Source organism: Phyllobates terribilis, unplaced genomic scaffold (assembly GCF_046119375.1).
Source record: "Phyllobates terribilis strain yellow unplaced genomic scaffold, ASM4611937v1 Scaffold_1__5_contigs__length_1240528914, whole genome shotgun sequence".
NCBI classification, from domain to species: Eukaryota; Metazoa; Chordata; class Amphibia; order Anura; family Dendrobatidae; genus Phyllobates; species Phyllobates terribilis.
Window position 1 is genome coordinate 314,372,841 of NW_027362761.1, and position 19,722 is coordinate 314,392,562.

Below are 19,722 nucleotides of genomic sequence, written 5' to 3' on the forward strand. Positions count from 1 at the left end.
TCTCCCCAATGACGCGAGGCTAGAGGTTGGGGGGAAGGCTTTCCCATTTTTTTCCCAGCTTGGGAAGCCATTACTTCAAATCCCTGGGTGTTGAGTATCATAAAGAATGGCCTAAAGATACGCTTCAGTCAAGTCCCTCACCGAACCTTCATGATCACCTCCAGGAGGAAGTCCAGGGAGGAGCAGATAGCCCTAGAGTCGGAAGTGCTGGATTTAGTCAACAAGCAGGTCCCCCCTATTCGTGATCAAAAAACCAAATGGGTCCTTAAGGACCATTATCAACCTCAAAAGTCTAAATGAGCTGATAGAGAACAGGACTTTCAAGATGGAATCAGTGTACTCGGCAGTAAAACTGCACCACATTTGTTTCATGGCAGTTATCGACCCAAAAGATGCCTATTATCACGTCCCAATCCACCCAGACTACCAGAAGTACCTAAGGGTAGCCCTATTCATCCAAGGGGAATTGAGACATTTCCAATTTACGGCCCTACCCTACCGAGAGTGTTTACAAAGGTTATAGCGGAGGTGACAGCTTTTCTCCGAATCAAAAACGTGGTGATTGTTCCCTACTTGGACGACTTTCTGATAATAGGGAAATTGGAGGACCACTGTTCCTCTCAACTTTTAGAGGTCAGGACAGCCTTACATCAACTAGGATGGTTGATAAATATTCAAAAATCAAAACTATCCCCCTCAAGGTCTCAGATCTTTCTGGGCTTGACCCTAAATTCTCAACTCCAATCCTGCTTCCTCCTGGAAGACAAGGTTTGCAAAATAATCAGCCTGGTCTCCAGGGCCATAAAGTCTCCAGTGATGTCCCTGAGAGGAGCAATGTCCCTACTAGGCTCCATAACGTCCTGTCTCCCAGCAGTCAAATGGGCCCAAAGTCATATGAGGCTTCTTCAGTGGGAGGTCCTGTTAGCGCAAAAATCCTTCAACGGACATTTAGAAAAAAAGACTCTTTTTCTTTGGAGACAGTAAACTCCCTCTCCTGGTGGACAAACAGGGAGAATCTGACCTCAGGCTTGCAGTGGTCCAGACCCATCGGCCATACAATTACAACAGATGCAAGTGGCTCCGGCTGGGGGGGGGGGGGGGTCATCTAGCAGATCTCTCGGTTCAGGGGCTCTGGCTACATCACGAAATAGAGACATCATCGAACCTAAAAGAGCTTTTGGCAGTGGAGAACTCCCTGATAGGCTTCCTTCCTCACATACGGGGTCGCCATGTCCAGATCAGGTCCGACAATCAGACGACAGTAGCTTATATAAATCACCAGGGAAGAAAAAGATCACGCTCCCTTATGGTAGTGGCAAACAGAATCCTGCAGCTAGCAGAACAGTATCTCCTATCCCTCAGTGCTCTTTATATCCGGGGGGTAGAAAATTCAAGGGCAGATTTCCTCAGTCGCCACACTTTAAGACAAGGAGAGTGGGCTCTAAACCCGATAGTCTTCCAACAGATTATCCATCTATGGGGGTCCCCGGACATAGATTTGTTCGCCACCAGGGCGAACAGGAAAGTGGAGAGGTTCTGTTCACTAAATCCAACAGAGAATCCCTATGCTGTAGACGCTCTCCAGATACCCTGGAAGTTCAGGAGGGCCTAGGCTTTTCCTCCGATAGTAATGATTCCGGCAGTTGTGAGGAAAATTCGGGAGGAGGGGGCGAGGATAATTCTGATAGCCCCCTTTTGGCCAAAAAGACCCTGGTTCTCCCTGCTTCGCATAATGTCGATCTCGGATCCCTGGGTCCTGCCGGACAGTCCGGACCTTCTAATCTAGGGGCCGATGTTCCATGCACAAGCCAAAAGGTTTCCATCTGGAACTTGGAATTTGAGAGGTTGTTACTGAGCAATAGGGGTTTTTCACCAGGCCTAGTTTCCACCCTATTGGGTAGTAGGAAGACATAACAACTAAGATTTATACCAGAATCTGGGGAAAATTCCTGGATTTCATAGACTCCCCATTGTCAGATAAACCTCCAATTAAAGATGCCCTAGAATTTTTACAGAAGGGACATGACCTGGGGTTAGCTACGGGGACACTTAAAGTTCAGGTGTCCGCCCTAAGGGCGCTCTATAATTGCAACCTGGCGGGGAACAGGTGGGTCTCTAGATTCATTAAATCCTGTTCCAGAGCTAAACCAGTTCGGGCTCTGAGTTCCTCCCTGGGACCTGAATTTGGTTTTAAACGCACTGTCTGGCGACCCATTTGAACCCCTGCAGGTTATCTCTCCAAAGTTCCTCACCCTCAAAACCATTCTCCTAGTGGACCTAACGTCGGCCCGTAGGGTGAGTGACCTGCAGGCCCTTTCTGTTGATCCCCCATACACCCAAATTCATGATGACCGGGTCGTCCTACGTACAGATCCAGCATACCTTCCGAAAGTAGTTTCCAGATTCCACTGTAATCAAGAGATTGTGCTTCCCTCATTCTGCAGTAACCCAAAAAAAACCCGGGGAGGTTAGATTCCACAATCTAGATGTTAGAAGGGCGTTACTACAGCACATAGACATGACTAGTCAATGGAGGAAGGACAAGTCCTTGTTTCTGACCTTTCAGGGGAGTAGGAAAGGTGATGAGGTATCAAAGGGAACTATTTCTAGGTGGCTTAGGGAGGCCATTTGTCTAGCTTACACATCTACAGGTGTTCCGGCACCGGACGGTATTAAAGCTCATTCCACCAGAGCTGTAGCGACCTCCTGGGCAGAGAGAGCAGACGTCTCAATTGACCAGATATGTAAAGCTGCTACTTGGTCTGCACCATCCACCTTCTACAAGCACTATCGGTTGGACCTATCCTCCTCTGACCTTACCTTTGGGAGAAGGGTACTTCAGGCGGTGGTCCCTCCCTACTGTGCTCATATTCTCCAAAATTCTCTCAAGGTGTGCTGTCATGGGGGAGGGGAAAACACCAAGGTTACTTACCGGTAGCCGTTTTTTCCTGAGCCCATGACAGCACCCGTAGTTCCCCCCCCCCTGTCTTTCTCACACCCTGGTGAAGCACTTTACATTTTGGGTGTTTATATATATATTGTAGGTGTTGGTTATGTGTCTAACCTTTTCTGGAGGTCCTCTCAATGCTCTGTAATCCAACTGAAGCGAGGGAGAGGTACCGCCCTTTTATTTCAGACGGTTTGCTGTCCTTGGTGGGGCGGATCCCTCTCTCAAGGTGTGCTGTCATGGGCTCAGGAAAAAACGGCGACCGGTAAGTAACCTTGGTGTTTTGCAAGCCGGCCGGGGATTATGCCTCTCGAATGACTAGACTGAGGTAGGCTTCTCCCCACCTTGTCCATGTGACTATCATTATACACACTCAGAGACACCATGTTCCTTAGCTGGCTTGCAAAAGTATGTTTTCTCTTGTAAAGCATATACGGCTGCAATAAAGCAGCAAGTGTCTGATTTAGGCCACGGCCCCACTATCAGTATTTGGTCAGTATTTTTTCTCAGGAGTTGGAGCCAAAACCAGGTGAGGAACAATCTGAAAAAAAGGTATAATAGAAACAAGTCACCAATTCTGCATTTATCACCCACTCCTGAGAAAAAAAATACTGACCAAATACTGATAGCGGGGCCATGGCATAATGCTGCCTGTGGTTCAGGCAGCATGAATCTGCTGTCAGGTTCCCTTTAATTAAAATATAGATTAAAAGGAAAACCCCACAATAATTCACTATTTTTCGGAAGATTTCAGACACTAGCAGGTATCATCAATATATGTGTAATAATAAGCCAAGTTCAACAATACAGATCACATATTTTGCTCTTATATTACCCATATTTGATATCATATCTATCAGACAGAAGGGAAGGAACGAATGGCAATACCTTGGTTCCGTATGATCTCCCTCACTCCATGGAAAAAGCCTTTGTATTTTGGGTTTGGAGAGCATTGGTCATGAATAAACTTTACCTGTACAGAGAGAAAAGGATATGTTTATTACTGCCACATTTACCAGTGTCGCACCCCTACAGGACAATCAATTGTAAGAAAGAACTTATGTTTGACACATAGTGGAGAATCCCCCCCGTCAGATTCTCCCGCAGACATGGCACTGTTCTCACCAGGGATTGTGTGGTATTTATCCGATGCACTGCCTGAATATGAAAGGTAATGTGAGGGGCTGCACTTCAATGAGTGCTTTGGAAATAAAACATTAGTTATGTTGTACTGATCTTGAATTCTAGATGTACTATAACCAAATATTCATCACAACTGGAAAGTGGAAAAATAAAGCTAGTCAGCAGACACATTCCTAGCAAATTAGCTGAGAGATTTTAAAGGGGCTTTTAAGACTTTACCAATAGATTTGTGGGGGTCCAGCACCTGGCACCCCCACAAATTTGCTGTTTGTAGGCCCCATGGAGTCTGTACATAAACAGTGTATAGAGCAGAAACAGTGTTAACTTAGTTGAGAGATCTCAGCTCTTCAGCCTGCAGACTATAGCTCAGGATTATAATATGGGTTGCAATGTGATCACTACAAGTGAACAAAAAAATTCCCTAATTTTTTTTTCTAACTTTTTTTCAAGCATATAATAAATCACATGCACTTTAGGTAGCTGTAGGGTCTTTGGAGACTTATCATTTGGGACCTCATGCTTGGCAGATTGGTTTTCAAAGCATAACAAATTTCCTACAATGAACACTAGGTGGCGACAAAATGCAAACAGTACTCACGTATGAAAGTGAGGAAATGTTGCAATTTGTTAAAAGTGGTAGCTTAATAGTGTATACAGATGCAATCACATGTGGTGGTATTACTGAAAGAATAGGATGTAAAAATGTGCATTTTGTTAAGGTTTTATGAAAGAAACTTTTCTAAATCATTAAACCATAATTAAGATTTATCAAAACTAGTGCAAAGAAATCAGGAGGAGCTGTTGTCTATAGCTTTCAATTTTCAGAAGTTATTTAAAAGAATAAAAAATGCAACCTTATAGGCACCTCCTTCACCTTTTATTTGCATCAGTTTTGGTAAATCTCCCTCTAAGCACACCGAACACTGCTGTAGTTTTGACATGCCTTTTACAAATACTGTAGTTCTCTGCACTGAGGTCAATGGGGTTGAGATTTTCTTTAACCTTTCTCCACTAATACATATAATCAATGTCCAACAACAAATACACTGCTGGTACAACTTATATAATGCAGATAATGAAGATTTTTCTTATGTACAGTACCTTCAATTCATATAGAGGCAATGCAGGTGCATCACGTATATCAAACTATCACCCCACTAAGGCCGATAGGGGGAAACCAATGAAAAGAACATGTAAAATAATATTGAGCAATAAGTTTAAAAATATAAAAAGCTTCACAAACCCAAACCTACATATCTGCAGCACACAGAATAATTGTATCAAATCTTTGAAAACTTTTGCACACAAACAATTTTTTTTGCCTTTTATCCCTATCTACTGCTAGACCTTTGCCAAGGCCTAAGGGTCTGTTCACACAGCCTGACAGGAATCACGATATGACCACTGATCGGTAAACTTTTACAGATCGGCGGTCGCTTGAAAGCACACAGCAATTTATACCAGATCGTTCAGTGCGAACAGGCTGCCACTGTTCTCAGCAAGAAGGACGATGCACCACCGAGAATGATGATCTTTTATGCTGCATGGAAGATCATTTCACCCAATGAACCAAAGTTTTGCTCTTGCATCTAGTGAGCAGCAGCCTGTTTACACTGCAAAATAATTGTGAAACGAGCATTTTTAACAATGCTCATACACGAACATCTTGCAGTGTAAATGCTGCTTAAGTGTTGGGACAAGGAAATGGCCAAGTGTTGTCCCATGGACAATGAATGGAGATTAAGCATCGCACCTCTACATCATTCAAGATGGATCTCTGCAGATTCCAGTTCTTGAATCACTAGGGGTGTATGCAGTCAGACTCCCAGAGATTAGTATGTTTTGCTCCAACCTATGGATAGTGGATAACTTTCAATTTTGGAAATAACCCTTTACTTGCATCCATTTATGCTAAACAGTCTTCACTCCCTATATCCAAACACTCATTCTCTCATTTATGCCACCTGCACCTCAAAAACAAATCAAGAACCCAACCTTTTCTTAACTTTTGAAACTGCAAAAACCTGATATTGTTGCTCCGATTCAGTCTCATCTGGACTATCGCAACACTACTGATCAGTCTACCACTTACTAAACTCTCTTCTCTCCAATCTATCCTAAATGCAGCAGCCAAGGTTCTATTTCTGTCTAACCGCTACACTGATCCCACCACTCTGTGCCAGTCATTGCACTGGTTGCCCATCTGCTACAGAATACTATATACATTTATTACTATCACCCACCAAGATCTCTACAGTCCTGCACCGCCATATAACTCTTCCCTCATCTCTGTCAACCACACTACCCATGCTCTCCATTACGCTAATGACCAAAGACTAACATCCTATATAATTCATACCTCTCATTTCTTTCTCTATGACTTCTCTCGTGCTGCGCCAAGTTGTCTAGAATGCACTATCCTGGACAATTCCCAGTATCCAGAGTTATAAGTGTGCTCTAAAAACAAATCTCTTTAGACTGACCTATCATCTCACCACTATAATCAAACTGTTCCCTGTTCTCCCTTCCTAAATTTCCTCAGAATCTGGTCCCTTTTAACATCTGTTCCCACACCTGACATGATCTCAATAGCAATTTGTATCAGTACTTATTTGAATACCTCTATTTATTAAAATCATGGCCAAACCATATAGTACACTCACTTTTTTACCTTTCGAGTCTCCCTTCTTTCATTATAAATTGTAAACTGGTGAGCAGGGCCCTCTCTCCTCTTGGTAATTGCAGAATTCTGCTTTACTCTGTAACGCCTGATATTGTCTGTACATGTCCCTTATGAATTGTAAAGTGCTGCGGAATATGTTGGTGCTATAGAAAATAAAATTACTATTTATTAATCCCTGACATGAACAGGGTCTAGTCTTTACAATCCATATTTGATTCCTTTGACTTTCCAGAATAATAATACCCTCTAGTGTGCCATGAGTATAGCAGTGGTCCCCAACCTGCAATTCTTCAGCTGTTGCTCATTCACAACCTCCAACATGCCTTGACAGTCAAATGCTTTCACAGCATGCTTGGGGTTGTAGTTTTAGACCTGGAGAGAGAAACAGGTTAGGGACCACTGAAGCATAGAGATTCAGAACGTATTACACAAGTTATCACAAGTATACAGCAGTTGTGTTTGGAGACAAGTGTGTAGGCATGCTCACCTTAATAGTTTCCATAGGACAAACCACCACAACAGCCTCAGCCACACCAGCCCCCAGTCCACACACTAAACTGCGCTTACTGTCCAGTTTCCCCTGGGCATCTCGCATCTGATTACTAAGGAACTCAAACATCCCAAACCTGTAGAGAAAATAATATAACATTAAAAACAATTTATGGTTAAGAAGAGAAAACTGCAGAGAGGGATATGAAGAAAATCAATTTAAGAATAATTACATTCTTTTCGGATGATTGTACAGTTCATTGTAGACAATTTCCATTTGATGATACAGTGGATATAATAAGTCCACACAACCCTGTTAAAAATCAGAGGTTTTGTCATGTAAAAAAAAAATTATACCAAGAAGAATCATTTCAGAACTTTTTCCACTTTTAATATATGTACAAATCCATTGATAAACAAACTGAAATCATTTTGGAGGGGGGAAATAAAAATAACAAAACTAAAATAATGTGGATGCATAAGTGTGAACACCCTCTTATAATTGTGGATGTGGTTGTGTTTTGCTTGTGACAACAATTTCCTTTATTCTTCATATGTCTGCACTCTGGGGTAGAGTGGGAAGATGGAAGCGTTTTCTTATTTATTTATTTTTAAAAAAAGGTCCAAATCTGGTTATGTTTTGCCAAAACTTAAATCAAGTCTGCCAAAAGTATGTGAGAAAATGTGCTATGGTCTGATGAGACCAAGGTTGAACTCTTTGGCCAGTAAGAGCAATATTATGCTTTGGGGCTGTTTTTTTGGCATCTGCAACTGGGGCTTCAGTCAAGGTGGAGAAAATTATAAACCGTTCCAGATATCAGTCAATTTTGCGTCAAAACCTTCAGTCTCTGCTAAAAAACTGAAGATGAATTTAAACTTTCAACCACCCTAAGCATACCTCCAAATCACAAAAGAATGGCTTAGCCAGAAGAAGATCAAAGTTTTGGAATGGTCTACGTAGATCCCAGACCTCAATCCAACTACAAATCTGTGGGTTGACCTGATGATAGCTGTACACAGGCAATGTACTCGCAATCTGACAGATTTGGAGCGCTACTGCAAGGAAGAGTGGGCAATAATTGCCAATTCCAGATGCCATGCTGACAAACTCCTACCCAAAAAGTCTGAATACTTTTCAAAAATTCAAAGGGTACTTCAACAAAGTATTAGTTTAACAGTGTGCATATTTATGCAACCACATTACTTTAGTTCTTTATTTGTCAACCTTAAAGGATTTTATTTTATTTTTCAATTTAATTATACAGATTATGGGTGACATTAAAGGGAGTCAGTCATCCAAAATGCATTTTAAATGGGCTATACAATGCTGTAGGAGACTTGGCCCCTATAACAGTGACGGCGAACTTTTTAGAGACAGAGTGCCAAATTGCACCCCAAAACCCACTTATTTATCGCAAAGTGCAAACATGGCAATTTAACCTGAATATTGCCGTTTTAGTTTAGAAAAAAAAACAACTCTTCCATTAACATTTTTTGCCTTAAAAGAAAAACAGAATAATAGAGCTTTCAAATGATACAAAAAACTTTTTTTTGAAAGGTAAACGTTTGCATTTGGCATGCTTGTCTGGAAGTCACTGTGTTACAGGTGCTCTCTGGAAGGCGCTGTGTTAACGGTGATCTCCGGAAGGCGCTGCGTTAACGGTGATCTCCGGAAGGCGCTGCGTTAACGGTGATCTCCGGAAGGCGCTGCGTTATGGGTGATCTCCGGAAGGCGCTGCGTTATGGGTGATCTCCGGAAGGCGCTGCGTTAACGGTGATCTCCGGAAGGCCCTGCGTTATGGGTGATCTCCGGAAGGCCCTGCGTTATGGGTGATCTCCGGAAGGCGCTGCGTTATGGGTGATCTCCGGAAGGCGCTGCGTTATGGGTGATCTCCGGAAGGCGCTGCGTTATGGGTGATCTCCGGAAGGCGCTGCGTTATGGGTGATCTCCGGAAGGCGCTGCGTTATGGGTGATCTCCGGAAGGCGCTGCGTTATGGGTGATCTCCGGAAGGCGCTGCGTTATGGGTGATCTCCGGAAGGCGCTGTATACTGACTCATTGGCTCCAGCACAACTACTGATGACTGGGGCATCAGCAAAAGCACATCTGATGATGTTTTGTTCCAGTCATCTAAGGTCTTAGTGGTCAGGTGACCAAATAATGGGATGTCGTTGCTTCCTGTCCTTTTAGAGACCACTAAAGCAGCTTGTGCTAGGCCAGGGGTGGGGAACCTTTTTTTTTTGCCAAGGGCCATCTGGATATTCATAATCTAATTCGGGGGCCGTACTAAATTATCAACTTGAAAATGATCCTGGTATATTTAGTCAAACAATTAATTAACTCGCCTCTAATGTGACGGCTTGGACTGCTTATCTTTTGTGCAGCTGTGATATTAGGTGGTAGTGATGATGTTGCTACTTCCAACTGCTTTTCCAGATTTGCGTCGATCTACAGCACAGTTGAATCTTTGTGATAAGTTTTTTAGAGAACTTGCAGCAGTAAGGTGTTCCGAACACAGATGTATATTACACTGCAGGTCTCCTCACAGTAGGGAATTCATCACTGCTCAAGTGGAATTGGTACATATACATCACATAGAAGACCCTGGGGTTGGACCATATACAAAACATAGACGCTGGAGCTAGAGTATATACCGTATTTTTCTGACTGTAAAGGCCCCGTCACACTTAGCGACGCTGCAACGATCCCGACAACGATACGACCTGTCAGGGATCGTTGCTGCGTCGCTATGTGGTCGCTGGTGAGCTGTCAAACAGGCAGGCTCACCAACGATCAGGGGAGCAGCGACATCGTGGAAAGAATCTTTCCACTATGTCCTGCTCCTGGTTACGAGCCTGCTGAAGCAGAAGCAGGCTGGTAACTATGGTAAACATCGGGTTACTAGGGGCACACGCGCTCCTAGTAACCTGTTGTTTATCATGGTTACCACTCTGCTACAGTGAGCGGGAGGTTACCGCTCACTTTAGCAGGCTCGTAACCATGATAAACAACGGGTTACTAGGTGCGCGTGTGCCCCTAGTAACCCGATGTTTACCATAGTTACCAGCCTGATCGCTGCTCCCGCTGGTCACACACAGCGATGTGTGCTGACCAGCGGGAGAGCAACGACCAAAAAATGGTCCAGGACACTTTGCAGCGATCAGCGACCTCACAGCAGGGGCCTGATCGCTGCAAAGTGTCACACATAGCGACACCGCTGGTGAGGTCGCTGTTGCGTCACCAAAACCGTGACACAGCAGCGTTCTCGCTAGCGATCTCCCTATGTGAGACGGGGGCTTAAGACGCACTTTTTAGCATGAAAAAATCATCCGGAGTCTTGCAGCACTCACAGTGGGGGGAGGAGGGGAGCAAGGCTAGAAGGAGAAGCCTAACTCAATGTCCCCTGTAAATCCTGTCCACTTCTCACCTCTCGCTCCTGCTGACTCCTGTAGTACAGGTTTTTAAGGCTGTACAGAACATCTCAAACATACTGTGTGCTAGCGTGAATGAAAGCACACGTCTGACTGGAAGACACATTGCCACGATCCTCCTTTAACCTTTTTTATCTTGCTAGGATAGTAAATCACTTTGCAGTTTTTCGTGTTTCTAAGTGAGGAAGTATCTGCCGAATGTGCTTTTCACACTGACAGCACAATCTCAGCTGCAGGGTATCTAGCACTTCCCATAGGTCATAAATACACAATGAACAGGACAACTATCTGCAATACCTCCACTCAAGGGCTTTGGTGTGTATAATACCTTGATATCACCTATTTGTAGCTTCTATTTTGTTTCCATGTAAATAAAACAGCAAAATGATGTTGCTTACTCATACTGATGCCCAATACATCATACCAGCTGGAAGAGCACCTAGGGGCTTCTCACTAAAGACCTAAATATGCCTATTTGCAGGATTCATACAAAAGTATAATTGCTGGGGTATATTTGAACAGAGACCCTCACTAATTTGAAATTCTGCCTGAATAGAGCGGCAGAGTGCATGTTTGACCACCGCTCTAATTGCGATTTACAGTGGTAGAGGCCAAGCAGTGAAGCAAGAAACATAACACCACTGGGGCTGGTGCAGACATCACAGGAGACATTTGAGGCTGGGGCAGACATTTGAGGCTGGTGCAGACATCGCGGGAGACATTTGAGGCTGGTGCAGACATCGCGGGAGACATTTGAGGCTGGTGCAGACATCGCGGGAGACATTTGAGGCTGGGGCAGACATCACGGGAGACATTTGAGGCTGGGGCAGACATCACGGGAGACATTTGAGGCTGGGGCAGACATCACGGGAGACATTTGAGGCTGGGGCAGACATCACGGGAGACATTTGAGGCTGGGGCAGACATCACGGGAGACATTTGAGGCTGGGGCAGACATCACGGGAGACATTTGAGGCTGGGGCAGACATCACGGGAGACATTTGAGGCTGGGGCAGACATCACGGGAGACATTTGAGGCTGGGGCAGACATCACAGGAGAGACATTTGAGGCTGGTGCACACATCACAGGACAGACATTTGAGGCTGGGGCAGACATCACAGGAGAGACATTTGAGGCTGGGGCAGACATCACAGGAGAGACATTTGAGGCTGGGGCAGACATCACAGGAGAGACATTTGAGGCTGGGGCAGACATCACAGGAGAGACATTTGAGGCTGGGGCAGACATCACAGGAGAGACATTTGAGGCTGGGGCAGAAATCACAGGAGACATTTGAGGCTGGGGCAGAAATCACAGGAGACATTTGAGGCTGGGGCAGAAATCACAGGAGACATTTGAGGCTGGGGCAGAAATCACAGGAGACATTTGAGGCTGGGGCAGAAATCACAGGAGACATTTGAGGCTGGGGCAGACATCACAGAGGCACTGAAGCTGTCATAGTGGTCCATCTGTGGGACGGGACAGAAACGCATCGCGCGCCAGCTCCATCAACAGAATATGTCCAAACGCTGGCACTGGCCAGGGCGTAATTCATCATTGCATGCGCTGCAATGTGAACGCTGTGTGCGCATGCAAGAAAAGTTAAAGGACTGGCAGAGCAGCGCTGCCAACCCAAACGCTGCAGGGCTGGAGAAAAGGTCATTGTGCTAGGGCAACAGCCCGTGTGCCCACAGAGAGGGCTCTCGGTGCCCCCTCAGGCACACATGCCGTAGGTTCCACACCACTGCCCTATAACAACCATACTAGCACTGAACTTGAGAAAATAACTTGTAATTCATATTAAAATTAGGCGACTTCGGTGCACCCTTGGTGTGACCAAGAGCTTGGTGCAGCATTATCCCTCCTCATTTACATGTTGAGGCCCTTCCCCTGCTTCTGATTGACAGCGTTCACTTCCCAGAGTGAGCGGTGTCTGAATGCTGATGGCGTGTGCGGCAACGTACGTTCTCCTCCCTGTCTTCATTTCTTTGCTCACTGCACTTTTAGCTGTATTAGTGTAGTGACTGGCTCCAGAAGAAATACACAGCATGCGTGCACTGCCGCACACACGCCAGCAGCATTCAGACAGTGTACATTCTGAGAAGCAAGCACTGTCAGTCAGAAGTGGGGAAAGGGCCCCAACTATATAATCAGCAAATGAGGAGGCATAACAGCGCACCAAACTCTTGGCCACGCCAAGGGTACGCCGAAGCCTCCTCAATTGTATACGAGTTAAAAGTTATTTTCTTAGGCACTGTACCAGTAACAGGTACAGTGATAGTATGGCTGTTATAAGGGCTAAGTCACCTACAACACTGTATAGCCCATTTAAAAAGCATTTTTGGGGTGATGGACTCCCTATAAAAAGTGGGAAAAGTTTTTAAATGTTTTTTTCTTGGTATGATTTTTTTTACATAAACCTGCCATTTTAATAGAGGTGTGTAGACTTTTTATATCCATTGTATATTTACCTTACAGCTGCCTTTGGAATGGACCCATAGAGTAGAGAACTGAGCCCCCGGTACAGCCCCTTCACCCCATGACCCTGAACTGTCTGCTTCACACAGTCCACTAAAAGAGTAAAGGGGAGACACACAATCCGTTAGACTTTGTTTAAGTAATACCACAAAAAAAAAAAAAAAAAACTTTTTGCTTCTCTCATCAGTGATTTTTTTTTTACCATTTATGCTCCCAAATACAGTGTTACTCACTTATCCCTCGGTATCGTGGGGGGTTAGCTTTCTCATCGAGCTGTAGCTGGGTCTTGACATATTCTGTAGGAAATGTGATGCAGATCTCTATTCCACCAGCAATACCTCCTGTAGAAATCAGATAATATATATGGTTATAGATCCCATGAGATTTTATACATACTCTCATGAGATTCCAACAAAAAAAGAAAAGCTTAACCGTGAGCATTCAGTGTAATAGTCCAACATAATATTTATAAAAACAAAACAAAGCTCTCTCTTTTAACATAATAAAATGGCAGCAAACAGAGGACACAAAATAAAGATTAATGTGTAGTAAAAGTGAACCGACATATCACATATATAACACACACCCAAGTGGGATGGTAAGATAAATAATGAATAAAAATATCGATACACAATTCAGTGTCAATAGTTTAAGCACGATAGTAAATATACCATTACACTGTATTTTTTTATATGTTATATTACATACAATGGTGGAGCTGCTGGAAAACCCTAATGTGTGCACCACGGCTCGCTTTCTCAAGCGTTGTGGGACACCCTTTGAGAAAGCAAAAATTGAAATGCCTTGGGTTCCTGATCTGGGATGTCTTTGCTAGGTCCCGGACAACAGAGGTTACTGATGTCACCATTCTCATCATGTACTATTGGTAACCACTATATGGACATCATAGGTCTATAATCTCCATGCGTTTAAAAGTTTTTGCATCCTTTTTTCTGGGATTCATTGATTGAGAATATGAGATACTGAACTACTGAATTACTGAACACATTAGCTATAGAAAATGTTGATCATCTGACGTACTGTATAGGCCAAGGAGAAAGGTGGTGTTGGGATGTTATGTCTATGCTAAATGCTTCAAGGACAAAAAAGAGTACATAACATAAAAAATCAACAGAAATAGCTTTGTCCTTCTCTCTTCTCACTTATTTTTCCTAACGTTACAAATAATAAACCTTTAACCATTTCATATTAAAATAGAATTATAGGAGTTTTACACAGGGGTGCACTATGGGCCAGACTCATCATTTGCAGGGGTTTTATAAGTCACTTTTTTTTTTTTTGTCTTCCAGTATTCACTGGCGTTTTTGTATTAAATCTTCAATATGGTGCATGCGTTCATGAATTTTATGCAAAGCAAAAAATTGTCTTTTTTTTTCCCTGTCTTTAACTGTTTTTTGCATTTCTTATTTAGTGCAACAGTCTTATGTTTCACAAAAAAATCTGCCATAAGAAGAATCAGGGGGAGAGGGCTTTCAGTAGCGGAAATAAACTTGTGACTAATTTTGCAACTTTTTGAAAAGTCACAAGTGATGAATCAGGTGAAAAGATCTTGAAACCCTAAACCCCATACACAAAATACATAAATAAATAAATAGGCGAACACATATATATAAAAAAAAAGACTGAAAAATAGGTGCAAATGGAAAGCTGAATTTGGTACAAGCAAAAAAAGGGTGCAAAACACCAAAAAAAACATGAGGAGCAAATGCTATAATGCATCGGGTCCTAAGTTCTTACACTAAACAGCCCCCAAACCACAGTTGACGCATACTTTTAATTCATGATGAAGGCTATCCAAAATTAAGTTGGCTCCCCTCTTGGCCTACAGGCTCGACAGACTTTACCTTGCATACATAATGATTAGTACAATTATAAAGGAGTGAATATTCAAGCCCAGGTTAGAAACGCTCCAGGTCAGTCTGCAGCGTCACTTCCACTGGTGTGTACGTATTGTGTGTAATTACATGCCTGTGGCCTCACTCGCGGAGGATAAGTATGAGTCAGCAGCTTACTGATTGGTGAGTAGAGACAACCCCCCTCTTCTGGCTGGATCACATACTGAGCACTGGGTAGCATTGTTTTTTTTTTTTTTTCTTAATTACAAGTCATGCGATTCACTGATCATGTGACTTCAACATTTTTCAAAGAATCACAAGAAAATGCAAGTCACTTTTACACATCGAAACACACTAGAAATCTAAGGGCAAAAAAAAAAAAAAGATCAATAGACACAATGTCATATCTAGATCATACTGTATTTTAGAAAACGTTTTCTCAAAGGTAACCTGAAATAATACACTGATTGACATTTAGGGTATGGGCACACGGTCAGGAGCCGCTGCGGGTTTGAAGATGCGTGTTATGCAGCGTCAAACCCGCAGCGGCCAGATGTTACAGCATAGTGGATGGGATTTCTAGAAATCCCATGTCCACTATGCGTCTGTGTTCACCTGCAGAAACTGACATGCGGCGCGTCTTTCAGACTCGCAGCATGTCAATTTCTCTTGCGGGTCCGCATGTGGACTTTCCCCATAGACTAACATCTATGAGGAAAGTCCACATGTGAAAAAAAAAAATTGGCGCCGCTCATTTGCATAATGAGGGGGGAAGTTGCGTGACTATTCCGCAGCGTCGGGGCTGCAGGCGGCTCCTGACAGTGTGCACATACCTTTAACATTGAGTTTGCGCCAAATGGTTTGCACAAATGGCATCATTCCATTGTAAATGTCCAAGCCTAATTTACCAATGTTTTACTCCATTCATCATTTGTCAATACCTACACAAAAACGTAACATTGACCATAGAAGAAGGTGTTAACCTTGGCAAGAAGAGCAACATATTTATGATTGCATTTCTACATAAAAGCCACAAGAAAGGAGCACATTCTAGACAGGTCATATTTGTTTCGAAAAAGACCTGGATCTATTGATTTATGTTGCAACCATTTTTAACATGCATAAAGAGACATAATTCTCACAATATTTTTCCTTAACATGCGACGTTTGACACATTTCTAACATTGGGAAGTGTACTAATACACATGCATAAAAAGTTGCAGTTTAGGCAAAAAATGGGCGTTGCGACAGGTGACTCATTGGTCTCAGGCTCATATCTAACATTGGGAAGTTTACAACCTTGCTTAAAGAAGCACTTCCATCAAAGTTTTTAACTTCTTAATATATTGTAGACATCATATTCTAGCACTGTGTAGAATTGTAGTACTAATGATGACTCGTGCAGGGAAAAGCGACCTCCTGCTTCTACATAGAGCTTAGAAGGATACAGCTAGACTGTTTTTAATTGTGATGTTATAAACCTAATGGAAAAGAGAAGAATTAACTGGGTAGAAAGGCAAAATACTCAATTGTAAGTACACAGTGCAATATAATATGATGATTGCAATATACTCCGAGAGAAAAACTTTGATGGGAGGAGTGCTTCTTTAAAAAGTTGCACTATCAGAATTTGCACCAAATGTATCATTCAAGTTTTTTTTTTTCCTTTTAGACAATGCTCTGCCCTGACTGCAGTTTGATAAAACATTACAAATCGTGATGTACTAACTGTTCCTGGGTCTCCCGGTGATACTGTGCCACGCCTCCCGTGTGCTGACGTCATATTGACAGTGCTGCAACCAGTGAGCTCAGTGGCTCTGAAGGGTTCGTTCCATCTATGCAGGCAGAGCCACTGAGCTCACAGATTTGCTGCAGCACTATCGATATGATGTCAGCACCACAGCCAATGCCAGACACCTGGAGGGGTGGCACAGAATCGCCGGTAGACTCAAGGAAGGCAAGTAACAAGGGTATGCTATCTGTTAAGAAACTGCAGCTGTGGCAGAACATTGTCTGAAAGAAACAACACCTTTAAGATGCAACATTTGATAACTATGGAGTGTTGCAGTTGATGAGTATACTAAGGATCTGGTGCAAAATATGCCTTTTTTATTTTAAATGTGAACCAGTGTGTATGTTTCATAATTTTCTATTGACTTCAAGCCAACATCTGGTTGTTGTTTTTTGCACAAAACAAAGTACTAAAAAAGGCAAGAGAAAAGGGATTGATCAACAGTTTTTGGCATCGGCTGCTATACCAAGAACAGAGCTATTGTATGTTGTTCAGCTCCGCTGAGTGTTTACATATGGCTGCCACAGCGAATAACAGTGGGTTGGTGGGGGTGCCAGACCCCACCCATTTAACATTAATGACATATTCTAAAGCCCACCATACACTTTAGATGGTTATTGGCTGAAACCAATTTTTCCATGCACAAGAGCATTCGCTCAGCCAAGAGAGAATTACTGTCAGACTTCGGTGGTTGGCCGAAGTCTCCAACATCATCTATCGGGAAACATTAAAGGGAATCCCATGCATTATACTGTGCTTTGAACCCATCGATATCGACATTAGTCTAATGTGTATGGGCCCTTAAACACAGATCATCAATATTATATGCTCTGACAACCCCGTCTTTCAATTATATATACATGCGTGTCATTTTAACAAAAAGTATATATACTATATATGAATTGTTGAACTTGCCTTGGAGAATTTAGCAGTTAGGAAAGTTTCTGTAAGTTTGCCAGTCACATGTAACTAGCAAAAAAAAAGGAACACAACTCCAAGGGAAAGTTAGAATTTATTGCAGCTAAGGAAGAAGGAAAGGCACTGTGGCGGACACTGTATTGGGGTTAGAGCTTCTGGCTTTTTTCTTCTTCACTTAGCTCCACAATTATTTGATATATTTTCATACCTAGGTCAATGTGAAATAAATAATACATACCAATCCCCCTGTACTTTGGTAAAAAGAGTAAAGGTGGCCGTATTCCCTGCATGGTCCACAAAGACATGACCCATGCATCCAATCACTGGCGGCAGAGGTGACTAATGCATCACCGTTGTGGCTGGTGATTGGCTGCAGAGGTGACATATCATTCAGGAAGTACAGAGCAGATCTCTGTTAATTCTGTTTTTTTCTGGATGAGAACGTAGCTTGCATTGGTCACAGCTGCAGCCAGTGACTGACTGCAGAATTTACATACCCCTGCAAACTATATGGAGTTCAGAGAGACTTGGATAGTGCTGGAGCAGAAAAGGTGGTGGATTATTGAGCATACTTTATTTTGTAGTATTCTAAATGCTTTTAAAAAAAATAAAATTAAAGGGCTGTGCATGCCCTCTAAAAGGTACATGGGCATTTCTCATATTATATAGCCATACTATAGTAATAGCACATATGAGAAAAGAAACAAAGCACTATTTCAGCACGGTTTCAGTAAAGGGAATGTGCCATCTGAAAAGGACCCATCGTTCAAATAAAGATTTTTTTAACATTTTAGATACAATTTTAAATTTTTTTTTGCAATCTAGATTAAAAAACAAAAAAACAAAACACAAACTTCAGAAATCTTGCAATTTTCATGAGGGCCATTAAGCTAAATACTACGCTCATACTTCCTTTTCTCTACAGAAGACTCATTATCATCACAAGAAGAATTTCAATGAAAGGTAAAACCTCTATACATAGTAGATAGCACAAGGTCCATCATTCGCAATAGGTGATGGTCACATCTCACCTCCACCCTGCACAATTACTTTTGCCTGCATGAGAGCATGCCCAGTTTATACTACTGTATAACTCAACAGGGTTAAAGTCAGGCTTCTTCTGATTATGTTCACGCAACTGAAGAAAACAACAGGATGTAGGAGTAGAATATTAGTGGCAAGTGTAAAAGTTTCAAGATTTCTGATTATTTTTATTTTTTTTTTTAAATAGAAATATGGAATACTGAAAAAATATATCCCGTATATTAAAAAAATACATTTAATCTAAAAAAACTCATCATCTGAAAAATGTCTTGTTGGATTGTGGAAGGATCATGGCTTAGTTCATAGACGTTCCCCAAACATCTTTCTGTGTAAATACGCCACCAATCAGCTGGTGAATGAGCAATCCCTCATTTGATGGCTGATCAGATCGCTTAGACTTTCAAATTATTGTTGTCGTTGATTTGTGTATGATAGTTTGGCGCTCGTTTGTGGGCAGAAATGAGCTATTCTGTGAATGGGTGATCAATATGTTGTGACAACCTATAATTGCCAAGATCGGCAGATCTGAATGCACCATAGAAGTTTAAGCCGGATTCTTATATGGTAGTTAGTAGAATATGAGAAGAATGGTTATTTGGTTTCTGGAGGAATGCTTTTGCCTTTGCAATATTGATAAAAAGAGATCTGCCTGAATCAACCACACAGACAGTTCCCAGTGGAATTCTAAAAATCAGCAATTCCAGTGCTGCAGCACAAAGGCTCACTGATCACTAAGCCACCGAGAACAATAACAATGTGAACGTTCCTGAAGGGACCGATACAGACATTGTATTTCTCCAGCAGGCACAGAGCTGCATGCATCTCTCCTTTATATTTAGAAAGTATGGCTCCATAATAAAAGCCTCCATGTACAGGACAGCCATGTCTATGTACTGCATTTCAAGTCTTTAGAAATTCAAATTCTAGTTTGCATCATCTC

At 42.5% G+C, this 19,722-nt stretch overlaps 1 protein-coding gene across 1 annotated transcript in view; it reads right to left on the reverse strand.

The window, feature by feature from the left end:
• The window catches only part of SLC25A1 (solute carrier family 25 member 1), a 67,874-nt gene that overhangs the window by 19,330 nt on the left and 28,822 nt on the right, over positions 1 to 19,722 (reverse strand). Inside the window, exons 2-5 of the mRNA XM_073674932.1 lie at positions 13,406 to 13,513; positions 13,166 to 13,265; positions 7,261 to 7,399; positions 3,836 to 3,920 (exon numbers count right to left, since the gene is read on the reverse strand). Of these exons, the coding sequence (XP_073531033.1) occupies positions 3,836 to 3,920; positions 7,261 to 7,399; positions 13,166 to 13,265; positions 13,406 to 13,513 (432 nt within the window). The remainder of the gene's footprint in view (positions 1 to 3,835; positions 3,921 to 7,260; positions 7,400 to 13,165; positions 13,266 to 13,405; positions 13,514 to 19,722) is intronic.